The following is a 16,356-nucleotide window of genomic DNA, read 5'->3' on the forward strand; positions in this document are numbered from 1 at the left end:
AATCTGGGAGTGTTAGCTGACAAAATATGCTCTGGTTAAGTGTGTGTGTGGGGGGGGGGGGGGGCGGGAGGGAGGAGTGTGCCTAGCTTTGAGTTAGCATGAAAAGAAAAGCAACCAGAGTGCAGAGAAAAAATGACTTTTTCATACAGTGATATACCACATTCTGTGGTCAGATATAGCCTTTGCACTCCAAACTCTCACACTGCATAGTATAGATATTGTAGACAGAATATTTTGTACAATACTATGACACGTTTTGTGAGAATTAGGTTTCAGTTGGTATTTGCAACTTCAAATGAGTTTCAAATCCACTATATAGTGTCAAAATCTGTAGTTTCCTCAATTGTATGTATGTAATATTGTATATGTATATTTACATTTTTATATTTACATTTTTCCTGTTTTTTTTAAATTAAGGATTCTTTAGTATTCATTATACAAATCTTTCTTAGAGAGAAATTTTGACATTTTCACAGAAAAATATTTGAAGCAAAATGGCAGTTCTGTGCTCAATTTTTTTTTTAAAAATATCAAGGTAAGAAAGCAAAATATTTCCATTTTCAAATGTGCAAAACAAGTTAAATGTGTTTTTTTCCCAGGGATCGGAGTACTTTTTTAGTATTGATACAGCTCTTTCTACACAGTAACTTAATACTTCATGTTCATCAGTAATTTATATGGGACTCATTGCTAATATTGTGTACTAAATTTGATGAAGAATATTCTTAGTTGGGGAAATCTCCATTTTTCAGGTTATGTTTTTTCATTTTACTGGGAAAAATCCACCGAGGCCTTGTTATTCACTTCTCTAGTCCCATTTGTATTCTCAAATTATACTTATTTCTTCCTGAATTATAATTATTTTAAATAATGTATACAGTGACATATACAATGTGAATAGCACTTTACTGACAAAATGACATCTCTGCCATAAGGAGCTTATAGCCTCGGGCTTTGATCCTGTAGGTTTTGTGCAGACAGACTCTTTTGCATTGAATTCAGTGGGATTTTGTGCAGGCATAAAGATCCTCCTGCATGGATTTGATTGTAAGGCCAAGGATTTATTCTTTGTACAGATTGTATGTCCACTTATGCCTACCTTTTTTTCCTACTGAAACGCCAAAAGGGCTTTTGAGCTACAATAATTAGATGCATTAAATGATATAAAAATGGAGGATTTGGGGACATTAGGAGATAGATCATGGCAAACATGGGAAAACCCATGAGAAGGTAGATTTACAAAAATTTCCAAATTATCACACTCCAAGGAACTACTGACACAGGGAAGGGCCTGAGGTCATAGCTCTCAAATTATATAACACATACATTCACAGACATATCACATAACTGTCTGGACATATATGGATAGCTTGGGAAGGCAGAGAAGCACTGGTCGAGCGCTGACTATGCATTTTTCACATACAGGAACGTTTGCAGGTTTGGGGGGTAAAGACTTAGCACTTTTCTTCACTAATGTGGTAAATTGACCTAAGTTACGCTGCTCCAGCTACGTGAATAATGTAGCTGGAGTTGATGTAGCTTAGGTTGACTTACCCCGGAGTCTTCACTGCGCTCCATTGACAGGATACGCTCTCTGGTTAACTTCTTTACTCTTCTAAGAGAGTTGGAGTACTGGGGTTGACCAGCGAGCGCTCTACTGTTGATTTAGTGGGTCTTCACTCGACCTGCTAAATCGATGCCTGCTGCATCTATTGCAGAAGCGTTGATCTCCCCATGGTGAAGACAAGTCCTTATACAATACATGCTTCTTCACCCCTTTCTTGCACTTATCCCTTTGCCTTGTATTTACATGACCAAAAGGAAACTGGAGCATTTAGCTTAAAGTGATTAATTTATATTGATTTTGTTTGATTTTTATGTACATCTTAGATATTTATTTAATATATTTGCTATTTTCTTTGATTAATCTTTTCCACCATTGTGCAAAAGACACTCCCTCTCCTGCCAGTGACCCTCCATTTTAGTAAAGATCTCTGTGTTTGGATTGAGACCAAGTAGCAGAAGAAGTTACAGTATGTTCAAATCTGACCTTTACTTCCAACTAGACAGACAGACAGACAGATAGGAGCTTTAGAAAGTGAAAAAATGGCAATTGCTTTATTTTCTGTCTGAAAACTGATTTTCCTTGAGGGTGAAATTGACCAAAAATGACCCAAGTATTTCTTTTTCCTATCTGGTACCAAAAAGTATTGGTAATAATTTTACCAGTTTCTTTGGGGGTATGATTATTTTTGCCTAGCTCTACTTCTAAAAAATCTCTCTCTCTAAAATAATATATTTCATTTCTGTGGCATGTTTCCTCTTGTAAAGCTTTACTAATTTTATATAAACATGAATCTTTTCACCCAGCATTGGATTGTAATAATCTCCAATATAGAACGACAGCAACCATATGGAAAACTAGTACAGCAGAGGAGAGGGGATGGAACTTAGCTAGTAATATTGGAGTAAACCCTCATCTCCCAAAAAATAATATGGGAACTTTAATGTGCACACAAGTAGAGGACCTTAGTTTTTATAATGTCTTATTTGAAAGAACACAGTGCATTCAGTGTCCATTCTATATCCCTCAGAAAGATAAAGTGCTAAATCGACACTCCAGAGATTCAAATCACTAGTGCTAACTAATCCAAGTAATTCAGACCTGAAACTCAGAATCTCTAAGCCATCCTTCTGTAGGAGGGGACGCTAACAGCTTATCAGGTGAGGGGGCACAGGAGTTGAAGTATGGTAACTAATAACCAGGTGTCATTCCCATAAAGTAGGGTAGATTTCAAAGAAGTGCCCAGGGAGTTAGGTGCTCATTGGCACTTCCCAGCTGATATTAGTGAGAGGCACTTAGTTATATCACTTTGCCCCATGATGAAAACTTTCCCCTAATAACTTATTCCATGGAAGCAGAAGGATGAGAGAAAAACATAACTTTGTAACCCTTCCTTTCCAGTGTGTTTAAATGGCATTTGCAATCTGTTCCAAAGGTCAGGGCACTAGTTTAGAATTTGGGAGACGAGAGTTCAGGTTTCTGCTTCACTTCAGATGGCCTGTGTAAACTTGGGCAAGTTACTTACCCTCTCTGTGCCTCAACTTCCTATTAGTAAAACAGGAATGATAGCACTTACCTAACTCACAGCAGGGTTGTGAGGATTAATACATTACAAACTGTGAGGTCCTCACCTACAAAGATAGATTCAATCCTAGCAAGTGTACAAATTTCCAACCATGACTGATAGCAAATGTGTGGTTTCCCTCTTTATCTCCCTCATATAATATATTGTAATACCATTTGTGTGAATATCTTATTGGGTCATTTTATTTCCCATTATTTCTGCATAGAAAAGAGAAAGTGTTTCTGCAGCTGACTGGCTCAGATCTTTATATTCATGTTGAAAGTGCTTTTATCATACTTATGCTCAGAAATTGTTTGATGTATCAATTTTCCTCAGTTTTACTTGAGTACTTGTTCAAATATAAAACTCTAACCTCTGGACAAAAATATGATTGGCTTGAAGTCAACACATCAGCATTTTTTGCTCACATCTAATGCTGACACTGCACGGGGATACTAGAGAATACATTCTGCACTGTTAGCAATGCCGTCCTTTGGATAAGATGTTAAATCAAGGTTCCTTCTCTCCCTTTCTGATTGATGCACAGGTAAAAATCCCATAGGTACTCTGAAAACAGATTCATTGTTCTGGCCAGTATTTTCTCTCGCACTACAGACATGTTTTAAGGCCAAGACTGTGACCTGTTGTTAGCATCACAAACACATTTTCCTTACATAATATCTGAACTACAACTAGCTAACCCATTGCTTCACAAGGTATTTCAAATAATGGCTCCAATTAAGCTTGTTCATGGGAAGATATATGCCAGAGGGGTGAGTGTAAGGAGCAACTTACCTACCCCCAATGCAATGTAACCATGCAGGGAACAGCCTTTACTGGGCTGCAGATGCTGGAGATTGCAATGGTTGGGATTAGTTACCGCTGCCTGCAGTGCTAATCACTTATGTCTGAGAGAGACATATGTGAGTCATATCCCATCCAACAACAAAACAGGACCATTCAAGAAATACCTTTGCAACAGGATAGAAAAACACCATGCTGTCTAGGGACACTTGGAAATATTATACCGATAACAGGTGTCAGAGCAGCAGCCGTGTTAGTCTGTATCCGCAAAAAGAAAAGGACGACTAGTGGCACCTTAGAGACTAATAATAATAAATTTGTTAGTCTCTAAGGTGCCACAAGTACTCCTTTTTTTTTTACACCGATAACAAAATGTCTCCCTCTGTGCTGTATTGGACTACAGAGTCCTCCCCTTTCCCAGCGCTCCACACCACAAAAATTCATAATTTAGTCTTTGCGGACAGAAAAACATTTTATGAAACTAAATTCTAACCTGCCTCAGAGTTTACTTTGGAAACATTCCTTTCTGCATTTTGGCTCAGCAGCAGTTGTTAGTAGGTTTCTGGCACAAACTGGAATTGACTAGTCCAATTTTAAATATATCTGAATACAAAAACTATTTCCAAAAAAAGATAAAAACACATCTATATTATGTATACACACACACACACACGTGTATATATTAATTATATTATATTTCACATTTTATTCTCCATCCTTCAAAGCCTGGGGCAAATCCTGCAGTCCTTACTTAAGCAAAACTTTCACTGGAGTCAAATGGAAACTAACCCTTTTGAAAAATAATGCCACTAATTTTGGGTGCATGAGTATGAATTTCAGTGGCTAACTTTACGTATCCAAGTTTGAAAATGTCAGGCCTATTATCTAACAGCATGTTAAAATGAAGCATATCAAATGTGTCCATTTTGTAAGCAGAATACAAAGGCAATCTCCATCCACCAGACGTCCCCTACAATTAGATTATTTCCAAAGTGTGCAAATAAGATCTGTTTTTTAGTGCGGCGCAAAACAATATGCTGCAACTTATTTTAATACAATGTAAATTAACATAATGAAGCATCACACAGAACACAGCATAGACAAAGATGCTTTGAACACAATTTTCAGTGTTCAGTGACGATAAAGGACACATCAAATAGACTAATCACAGCATAGGAACAAAGAGCCAAGATTCTGACATCTTCACTTAAGTTGCGTAGAACCTTTTTTTCAATATATTTTTTTTCAGTCCCATTGATTGCGACTCGGAGATTAAGGTGCTCTGTGGTTTTAGTGATGGTGTCAGAATCTGGCATCAGCTTTGCTGCAGCACAACCATGCTGACCTAAGCATCAGAAAGGAGCATCTCTCCCCTTAGTTCATCTAGGTCTTTTTCCTAATGCAGACATTAAAATGGCTTTGAAAGTAAGGGGGAAAATATAAAAGTCTGTACATTACTAGGTTTGCTGTTGCTAGATTAGCATGTTTTCGTTTTAAAAACAGTTTTAGTTTAGCACACAGTTTAATTTTTTTTAATATAATCGTTTTCCACAATGAAGCGCGCAGAGACAAAACTAATAATAGGAGTAAATGTACTAAATAAATTGTAGGAACACAGCAACATTATTATTGCACGAGCATGCGTCTGTGGTCTGTTAGTGATGGTGATTCAGCATGCATTCCATATGACAGTGAAATTTCCCCCTTGTCTATAGTTTGATGCACTGTCTTCACAGAATCAGAGACAGAAAGGTAAAAAAGGGCTGATGTGGGTCATCTGGTCTGACCCCCCAGCTTATTCAAAGGAGTACTTTCTATATTGTTCCCAATAATGTTTTATCTATCCTGTTCCTGAGTATCTGCCGTAAGAGTGCTTCCACCATTTCTTTTGGCAGTTCATTCAAGGGGTCTGTAGCTTTCACACTTCACAGGGCAGACACAGGGGTGCTGGGCTTCTGAAACTGCCCATAAAATCTGTAAGAAATTCAAGCACTCAGTACTAAATCCAAGCAAAACTTTCTGCCCAAAACATTCCCGCCCCAAAAAAGCAGATTTGAGTCATCTGAAACATTTAGCAAAATCGAGTCACTTTTGCTGAATTTTACAATCAAAAAATGTCCTAGTCAAAAAAAAAAATCTAAATGTTTTGTTTTGACACTTTCAAAATGAAACATTTAATTTTCTGACTCAAAGTGACATTTCATTCCAAAATATACTGCAAATCTATCTTAAAAATAAAAATTGAACATTTTGGTTTGGGTCAAACACAACATTTCCCCCCCCCCCAATTTTGGGGTCAACACAAAAGGACTTTTTTTTTTTTGAAAGGCCCACAAGCCGAAAAATGCAATCTCTACTCAAAACGTCTCAGGATTTCTCCCAAGAACCACTTGTTTGCACATCTTAATATCCTCATCTCTTACAGCTCTGAATAAATTATATTCCTTCATTTATATTGTTTACACTCTATAATCATGTTCCCCTTGAGTTCTCTTTTTGAGACTATGCGTCAAATTCATCCCAACTCCGCTGATACTTATGTAGTCACATCAGGAATGAATCTGATCCTATATAATTAGTGTCTGCAATCTCCTCCTTGTATCTGCTTTGTTGGCATAAATTTTATTTTCTTTAGTTTTTCTATACTGTTATAATATGGGACTGAAATTGCTCACATTATATAATAGCACTACAAGACCAAAATTCCAACTGAGGCTGCATCAAGACTATCTAGAACAGCATTATTACTAGAGCTGATGAAAAATTTTTCAATAGAAATTTTTTTCTGTCAGAAAATGCTGATTCATTGAAATCAAAACATTCTGTGGGAACATGTTGATTTTGATGAAACTTCATTTAAAACAAATTGTTCTGATAAGGTCTAAATGTTCTATTCTGTTTCTGCTTAGAGCTTATAAAAACTTATTGGAACAAAACATTTGAATTTTCATATTGAAAAAACTTTTTGTTTCAAAATTTATTTTAGATGATATTATATTATATAACTGAAAATTAAAAAGTCAAAAACCTAACAAAACATTTTGATTTCCTCAAAACTTAGTATTTAAATTAACCCAAAACAAATGCACACAAAATGAAAAATTTCATTTTGCAAAAAAATTAAAAATTCTTTGATTTGTTCCAATTCAGAATTAACACAAATTTCAAAATTGTGGAATTTCCATCAAAATGGAAATTCTTGTTCCCATACAGCTCTGATTGTGACATTGCTGGCTTTCATATGCTCTCTCTGTCTATGAATCCAAGACTAGTAGTGTCTTTTTCCACCACAATGGCAATCTCCAAGCTCATATTGAGTTTTCTATGTGACCTCATATCAAAATATTTCTCAAATCACTTTTCAGCCAGCTGTCTCTATTAACCTCCTATCTATATATATAAAAGATGCTTTAAGATTAAGAACAAGTGTGATCAAGCCCTTTGGGAATAAGAATATTGCTCTTTGTACAATAGTTGTGTGTGTATTAAAACATTTAAAATACCTGTCACCCACATCTAATCAGTTTTGTCAGAATACCTGCCAACTTGTTGTTCATTGAAGCGTTCATGGATGCATGCATGCAAATGCAGTCCATAAAATATCACTGTTGCCAGTAATTCACAGATTTTCAAGACCTTCCCATCACAAGGCTGCCCCAATGAGAACTACTTCACTCAGCCCCATGGCAAATGTTAAATAGTGCATGACAAATAGTGCAATGTACTGGAGGAGCAAATCAGAAGGTTTATTGTCTCATAACACCAATGTAATAATCCAAACCTCTTTAATATAGCCGATTGGGTGAGGGCAGAGGAGCACAGGAAGTGAGTCTTTATAGTTCAAGCACAGGACTGGGAAACCAGGAACTCCTGAGCTCATGGATGACATTTTCAACAGAGCCTAAATGATGTAAAAGACTAAGTCCTATTTTCAAAGTGACTAAGGCACTAAGAGCACAAGTCTCACAGACTTTCAATGAGACTTACTGTATGTCTACATAGGAGCTGTAGGTGTAATTTCCAACTTGGATAGACAGACCAGTGCTAGCTTTAACCAAGCAAGTGTACTAAAAATAGCAGTGTTGCCCATTTGAAATGCTAGGTATGTATTCAGGGCAGCTATCATGTCCCTGCTGCCCATGTAGCCATGGCTACACTGCAATTTTTAGCATGCTACCTTGATTGGAGCTAGCTCTGGTATGTCTACCCAAGCTAGAAATTACACTTCCAGCTCTAGTCTAGACATACTTTTAGACTATGTCTACAGTATGAGTTGTGTTGTGATTCCGAGCTCTTGTACATACCCTTTCATTAACCCAACTGCAGTTAGAACGAGTATGAGTACATGAGCTGGCCATCACATTCCTGCCTTATAGTGCACACATAGCATTAGACTCCTAAGTGCAAAAGTGACTGTTAAAAATTACATTTAGGCACTTTTGAAAAATTTTACTGAGCTCTTGATTCTGACACTGATTCACTATGTGCCCTTTGGTAAGTCAGTTAGACCAACATTTTCAATTGTTAATACCTAAACAAGATTTTCATAATTTATGATATGGTAGTGCCTACAGGCCACAACCAAGACTGGGTCCCTATTGTGCTAGATACTGTAGAAACACAAAGGGAGAGATGTCTTTGCCTCAAAAAGCTTATAGCCTAAATAAACAAGACTGATGAATGGTGGGGTGGGAAACAGAGATGAAATAATGTGTTCAAGCCCATTCAGCAGTTTTATGGCATGTCCCATAATCAATAGGTGGCTTGATTCGCTTATGTGTTGAGCACCCCCATCTCCTCGTGGAAGATTATATATGTGGACCATCAGCAGGACTGAACCCAAAGTTTGTGAAGACTTTTGATGATAAAATGCCTAAATCTAATAATAGAGTAAGTTCTTTCAGTGATTGCAATCATCTACGCTCAATAGTAGCTAACTATTTTGTTGTTTTAAAAAAAAACAAACCTTAATGTGACTGGTCTAATTTCACAATGCATATGACCAGGATAACCCTGGAATTTGCTGCATTGCCTTCTGCTTCAGACTTTGGATTTCTCTTTCAAATTACAGCTCTTTATTATCTTTTCCACAAAATCCACAGTATCTAACTACTACAGCAGCAAAATGCTTTCATGAATCACGCATTAATGTAAATTTTAGTTAACAATAATATCTTTATTTACAGCAGTCACATAGAAAATGATTATTTGCCACAGTTATATTAATGTTTACAGAACCAGGCTTTATCAACACACAAACATGAGTTTTCTCAGCTGACAAAAATGTCCTCACATCAAACAAATGTAAGGTCAGTCTGGTGTCCTAATAATAGTGCACCATATTTTCACTGTCATGTTAGAGATTCAGGGCTGATTTCTGATTACAGTGTGTCATGTCCTGGGTTGCTAAAGGCTGGGGGCACTGCAGAGATCATTATTTATTCTTATTATAGTAGAATCTAGAGGCTAGAATTAAGATTGAGGCCCTATTGTACTAGCTGCTTTTCAAACACATAGAAGGAGTCAACAATCTGTCGGTCTTCATAGTCTAAATAGAGGAATAAGACAAAGGATTAGAGGAGCAACAGGCATAGAGAGGAAAACTGTCTTTCCCAAGGTCACTCAGCAGGTCTGTGATAGAATCAGGAGTAGAACACAGTCCCAGCCTAGGGCACTATCCACTGGACTATGCTGCTTTCCTTCTCAGGGACTAAGCATCCAAGCTCTGGGATGGCAGGGGTTTTCTGCATCCCATTTCTCTCAATAGTGACCCTTTTAGTTGATGTAAGTAAAGGAACTATGGGTCACCAAAAAGCTTCCATAAAGTCTTTGTTGGCCAAATGAACTGGACAAAATGGGGAGCTTTGAAGATGAGGAGAAGCAACTGTGCAAAAAAGAAACATCCTCAGGGCTCTGCCAGAGACACACAAAAAAAAAAAAACTGACGTGTTGTGGGATTGTCTAGATATTACACAGCTATGATTGCTGCTGTTGGCTTCAGCATTTTCTTGAAAACTATAATTTCACCTAAAAACTTAGTTGAAATTAGATTTGGATATTCTCTCTTTTATGAATCTGAATTGTTACTGATAAGGAGCCATATGGTGGCATTTAGGCACTTTCCCACATTAAGGGCTTACACACAACTGCATCTCAGCAAGAACAATCAAGAAGGAACAATTCCTTTCCAAGTTCCCTAGTGCACAAGGTGTAGCCTGCTCCCCCACTGCATCAGGTCCATTCTTTGGGCTGGCATTTTGGGAAGAAGGGGGTTATAATTAGAACTGTTTTTTTTTGTTTGTTTGTTTGCTGGCATTTCCAAAAACATTGAAAGAAATTGTTTTGGGCAGACCCAAAGGGAAACTTTTCGGCAAACCGAAAAGTACAAAAAATAATGTTGTGACAAATGAAACACTGTGTTTGATCCAAAATGCTTCATTTGTATTTTGATCTTTTAAGGATTTAATTTAAAAAAATAAAAAGGAAATTTTCAACGTGAAAATTCATTTCAAATTGAAAAAAAGGAAACATGTTCTTTAGAACATGTCAAAATGAAACATTTTGATTTTCTCTTACAAAACAAGACCTTTAATTTAGTTTTTGTTTTGTTTTACTATTCTATTGAAACAATTTGGACAAAAAATGTTTTGTCCAACATTTTATCCAGTCAGTCTCATCCTCTTGGCTCCTTTTGAGACTATCTGCAACCTCAAGGATATACAAAGGATATAGTTGCTATACTTCATGCCCCACTGTTGCAGATTTTGGCAACAGACCTGGAGTATCCCTATCGGCTCCGCCACCACACACCTCACTGCTGCCAGCACAGAGGTGCAGCCAGAGTAAAGATGACATATGCAAGAAACCCAGCCTTGTGCTGATTGCCAGTTGCTATTTCAGTCCATGGAGACCATTGGCAGTGAGTGTAACTTAGAGCAGCATCTCCTCTGCTTGTAAATATTTACAGCACATTGAAAAAAAAATGAAAAAGAAACACTCAGATAGTTATAGTTCATTTTTTATGGAAGACCCATCATTTTATATTGTCTCTCTTTAATTACTGAAAAAGTCCCAAATGCCATGCTTTAATCTGACTACTTTCCTTCTCTGATTGTCTCATCATTGGTATGGTATGGTTATGCTAGAAGTGCTTCCTTAGGCTGTACCTATTGGGAGGACAGGGATGAGGAGCCAGTCTCCAGAAAGGATAAACACATGTAGACATGTACGCATACCAACATTTCAAACTACATCACTCTGTCTTTTCCAGCTCTTTGTTCCCTCTATAATGTTTTTCAAATTTGCCAGCAGGGCATCAGAGGCATAATTACCACCAAACAAAAACTAAAGTTATTGTACTGAAAGTTGTTATACTCCAAAGTACTGAACAGCAGGATGGCAAGGGTTAGCAGTGTTATTCAGTTTTAGCCATTCTTTCTCAGTTAGACTTTATGGAATTATTTTATTATTGTAAATGCATTATATTTAGTGGCAAGAGCATTTACTCCACACAGTATTTCAGACAGATTAAATATACAGCAGCTTAGTCATATTACATCTGTCTATGTGGTAAGATTGCCTTATGGTCCTTCAGTACAAGTCCTAGTAATGCAATTGAGGAGAGCATTTCATTTCAACATACAAAAGAAAGCTTTGGGGAGAAAAAAAGAAAAGTGAAAACATCTCATATATGCTAGAAAGGACAAGAATGATATCATCCCTACATTTACAAAATACATGTATTTATGAAATACTGCCTCCATAGTGGTGGGAGATTTATGCTAATAGAATGAATTATAGGTTTTGTCTGGGAAAGAGGGTTGCTTTTGTGAGAGGAGGTAGGGTTGTACTGTGCAACAGTTACTTATGTTTTGCATGTGGCTCCTGATTAAAGCTGACCCAAAAAAGGGGAATCCCTTTTTGCCACATAATGTGCAGTTTTGAATAAAAGAAATGTCCCAAACTGGGACAAAATGTCAAAAATACAATATTTTTTTCACAAGAAAGGTTTTTGCAGGAGTGCGTGGGTGAAATTCTGTGGCCTGCGTTGTTCAGGAGGTCAGACTAGATGATCATAACGGTCCCTTCTGATCTTAGTATCTATGAATCTATGAATCTATTCTGTTTTAGGAATTGGGGGTGCAGGTGGGGAAGCTTTCTGACTGCTGTAGAGGCCATTCAGCCTTCCATTCTGGAATACTGTAACTCACTTTTCCTGTTTAGACAATTAGTTCACTAGAAAGCAGCAGCTGATACATTGCGTAGTGGCCAGTTTGCACAATGGTACAAATCAAAGAAAGCATATTTCACCAGTATTTCACAAACTGCACTGGAACCCCATTCTGTGTCACATCCAATTCAAGTTCTGATACTGGTCTACCCAGCTCTGACTCGAATAGGTTACAGTTCCTTCTGCAACTTCCCCCTGTTTGGGTCTGACTGTCCCAATGATTGAGAGAGCAAAAATAAACTCAAAAGAAATATAAGGTAGAGGTTTCTCAACACAAGCCAGACCTCACCTGTGGATCACTTTCCCTAAGGAAATCATCTTCAAGCTATACTCCAAGGTTCACCTTTTCACCAAAGCATTCCCCAAATACCCACATTTGATGAACAAGGTAAATATATGTTTAGAGTTTCGGACTACAATTTAACACAAAGTACATCAGAGAGTTATTCATCCTCCTCAATAGGTTTTTGTTTTCTGCAGTTCTTATTTAACTCCTAGACACCACTGCAGCAAGCATATAGGGATGCAGATCAGTTGCTGGTTGGGAATGTGTTCTGTACACACAGCCTGAACTGAGATCTGGATCTTACCTCGTAACTGGGACAGGAGGAGGTGGGTGGGGGTAAAGCACCAAACTTCCTTCAACAAAGGGCCATATTAGCCCCTGTGGTGGCAGAGGCCTAATTTTACTTTTTCAATTCAGCATCTGATGAGACCAGTTATGTTCTACATATGTCTGTGAAAGAATCTTGTTCACCTTGTGAATTACTTAATCCACAGACTGGCTGGATGCTCTCATTATCTTCTGCCCTTTACTGACACAGTTATCCTTAAACACCCCCTACTTCTGCATTATCCTTACAGCTCTCATTGGTTTATAGATGACCTTTGACAGATTAAGCAGGTAAAGAGAAATCTAAAGAGCGTGGGGCAGAAATTCTCCTCAGAGTTTGACTGATTGTGACATAAAGCATTTTTATAATTTTACTACTTGTTTTTGTTGCAGAGGAAGAAATATTTCCTGTCTTCTACCATGCCACTCACAATGCCCTAACCAGTAGGTACTGTTGCCATATCACAATGGTAAACAGAGTTGCATCTAACAAGACCGAGTAGCAGTATCTGTCCTGCTGGCCTTGCCATATGGGAGTACCATAGAGTTCTGCTCTGTCATTCCCTTTGCTTAATGCATGCGTGAAGCACTGAAAGGAATTATAGAACACCTCTGTTCCATCAATCCCAGATAATGTGGACAAACTTTTTCCTAGTGTCTAGTCAAGACTGGTGCTTTGCTGCAAGGGTAGCTGACTGAAGCTCAACCTAGATGAGACAGAGGATGGGGGGGGGCAACTATAGGAAATGACAACGGTGATATCTCCCCTTCCATGGATGGAGTATACCCACACCTTTTCTTATTCAGGATCTGGAGACCCTACAGGATATCCAGAAAGAAGATGTGGCCAAAAGGGTGTTTTTCTCCATCTGCATTTGGCAAGGAGTTAATGATTTACTTTATGATTCTGTACTGACTGCATTTATCCATTCATTTGTCCCTCCCCCTCGCCCCCAAACTTCCAAAAGGGTTACTGATCTGCTCAGAAACAACAGCTAGTGCCAAACATTTTTTCCCTTTTATAGTACTTATTAGTGCTTTGCACAGAAGTCATTTATACCTGTGTTTCACAGGATTTTAAATCTTAATCTGTGTCCAATTCAGTGTATTGGTTGTATAAAGCTATTTATGGCATGGGTCCTCTGCATCTCAGAGACCACCTCATCATTGTGGCCACCACTTGAGATTAGCTGACATGTTCCAGTTGAGAGCAGAGTGTTTTCAGAGGACAATCCTCAGATCTTGGATTTGCTGCCCCTTGATCAATAAACTCATGATGTGTTGGACTTTCAGATCATGCATCAAGGCCTATCTGTTTACCCAGACTTTTTTCTGAAAGATGGGTTTAAGGGAGGCTTATTTTGTTTTGTTTTTTAATTCTGAGTAAAATGTGTTGTTTTACATTTTATTTTAATTTTGCATGGAGAAGGAATTATTTTGTTAACACTGGATTAGTCTGATGTATTCTGTGCCGGTTCTGATTGTTCTATGCATCTGGTCATTATATAGATTTTATAAATAGAAGAAAAATGTGTACATCAGCCTTATGATCTAAATTATCTCTTTTCATGTGATAGATTCTTTGTTTTTGTTCCTATTCAGGAACTTCTGTTATTCAAGTGACAGCTACAGATGCGGATGATGCCAACTATGGAAACAGTGCCAAAGTAGTGTATAGCATCCTCCAGGGACAGCCATATTTCTCAGTGGACCCAGAGACAGGTCAGCAACCCTTTCTGTCTTACTTGTCATAATTACAGAAATACACACAGGGATAAAGATCCTTCTCACTCAAGTATTTATACCCAATTTTATAAAAATGCTAATTAAATTGTTCAAGTACTGTCTAATATTTGTCCCAAACTCAGAATGAACATGGACTATTTATCTGGTTTTAAGCAGAAGACCCTCTTAATTTCTGCTTGAAAACTGATGGTGTGATATGGCCCCATATTATTAAGGCAGTGAACCTACAGCACCATAAAATGTAAGTTTTATTTTCTTAAAGTAGTAGGAATAGGGAGGGTATTTTATACCTGTGTTTAGCACTGGTGAGACCACTACTGGAATACCGTGTCCAGTTCTGGGGCTCATGCTTCCATAAGATGTTGATACATTGGAGAGGGTTTAGAGAAGAGCCCTGCAAATGACGACAAGATTGGAAAACATAACTTATAGTGAAAGACTCCAGGAGGTCAGTGTATTTAGCTTAACGGAGAGAAGGTTAAGGGTTGACTTGCTCACAGTCTATATTTATCTACTTGGGGTCAGAAATCTGATAATAGAGGGCTCTTCAATCTAGAAAACAAAGGTATAATAGGATCCAGTGGCTGGAAGTTGAAGCTAAACAAATTCAGACTGGAGATATGGCACAAAAATAATATTGAGGGTAATTAACTAACAGAACAATTTATCAAGAGTTGTAATGAGTTCTCCCTAAAAAAAATCTTTAACTCAAGATTAGATGTTTTTTTCTAAAAGTTATGTTCTAGTTCTGCCACAGCTAGTGGACCTGAAACAGGAATTAATTTATAGAAATCCAGTGACCTGTGTTATCCAGGAGGTCAAACTAGATGACCCCAGTGGTCCCTTCTGAAGTTAAAACCTATGAATCTACTGAAGTTTGAAATAGTGAATCCAGGATAACACAGAATTCTGCCCTGTTAATGAAAAAGTGGTATAATACAGAGACCACTCCAGGGTTGGAGCTAATAACCTTATCAAAATAATAGCCAGGGAAAATACCTGAAAAGCTCTCGTTAATGTGACAAACCTAACATTTTTTTTCCTCATCAAAAGGATAATTACATGGATTTAGCACAGTCCAAACACTGAATCATTGCACTGCTATATTTCTCTCTTTTCTTGCAATCACATTAAATCGGTCATGGATTAAAAGCCTTATTTGAATACACTTTCAATTTTATTTGTTTTCCTGGGATTAACATCCGTACAATATATTTTACATTTTAAAACTCAGGGATTAAAGTGTTTTTTGTTTCTCCCCTCTTTTCTTTTATCCAAGGAATAATCAAAACTGCTTTACCAGACATGAGCAGAGAAAACAGGGAGCAGTACCAAGTGGTCATCCAGGCCAAGGACATGGGAGGCCAGATGGGAGGATTATCAGGGACCACTACGGTGAACATCACACTGACTGATGTCAATGACAATCCGCCTCGATTCCCCCAGAGTATGGAGCCTTTAATAGTTCTGCTGTGTTTCAAAAAGCTTCTTTAAAATTGTTTAACCATCACCATCTGGGATACTTTTTCACATCTACAGCTGCACTGCTGTGTCTGCTTATGCTGCAGCTTTGTCAAAGCACATGGGAGTCCACTTTAAAAATAAAAGACAAACAAACTTCTTTAGCAGAATAAACTTACTTCCCAAACCCTTAAAATAATTTCAACAGGAGCCAATAACCCATGGTAATTGCAATGTTATGTCTGAAACAATTTATTGTTACAGCAAATACATTGTAAAATACAAGGTCAGCTTTTCAAAATAGCTCAGTATCCAACCCACTTGGGCACCTAAATAAGTGGTCTGGTTTTCCAGTCCTCATAATGGGCATTACT

General features: G+C 37.6%; 1 protein-coding gene across 2 annotated transcripts in view; it reads left to right on the plus strand.

The window, feature by feature from the left end:
• Positions 1-16,356, plus strand: part of CDH9 (cadherin 9) — a 128,288-nt gene that overhangs the window by 85,068 nt on the left and 26,864 nt on the right. For both annotated transcript variants that reach the window (XM_048839668.2, XM_048839667.2), the window contains 2 exons: positions 14,378-14,497; positions 15,801-15,968. In XM_048839668.2, coding sequence (XP_048695625.1) covers positions 14,378-14,497; positions 15,801-15,968 — 288 coding nt within the window. The remainder of the gene's footprint in view (positions 1-14,377; positions 14,498-15,800; positions 15,969-16,356) is intronic.

Source organism: Caretta caretta, chromosome 2 (assembly GCF_965140235.1).
Source record: "Caretta caretta isolate rCarCar2 chromosome 2, rCarCar1.hap1, whole genome shotgun sequence".
Taxonomy (NCBI): domain Eukaryota; kingdom Metazoa; phylum Chordata; order Testudines; family Cheloniidae; genus Caretta; species Caretta caretta.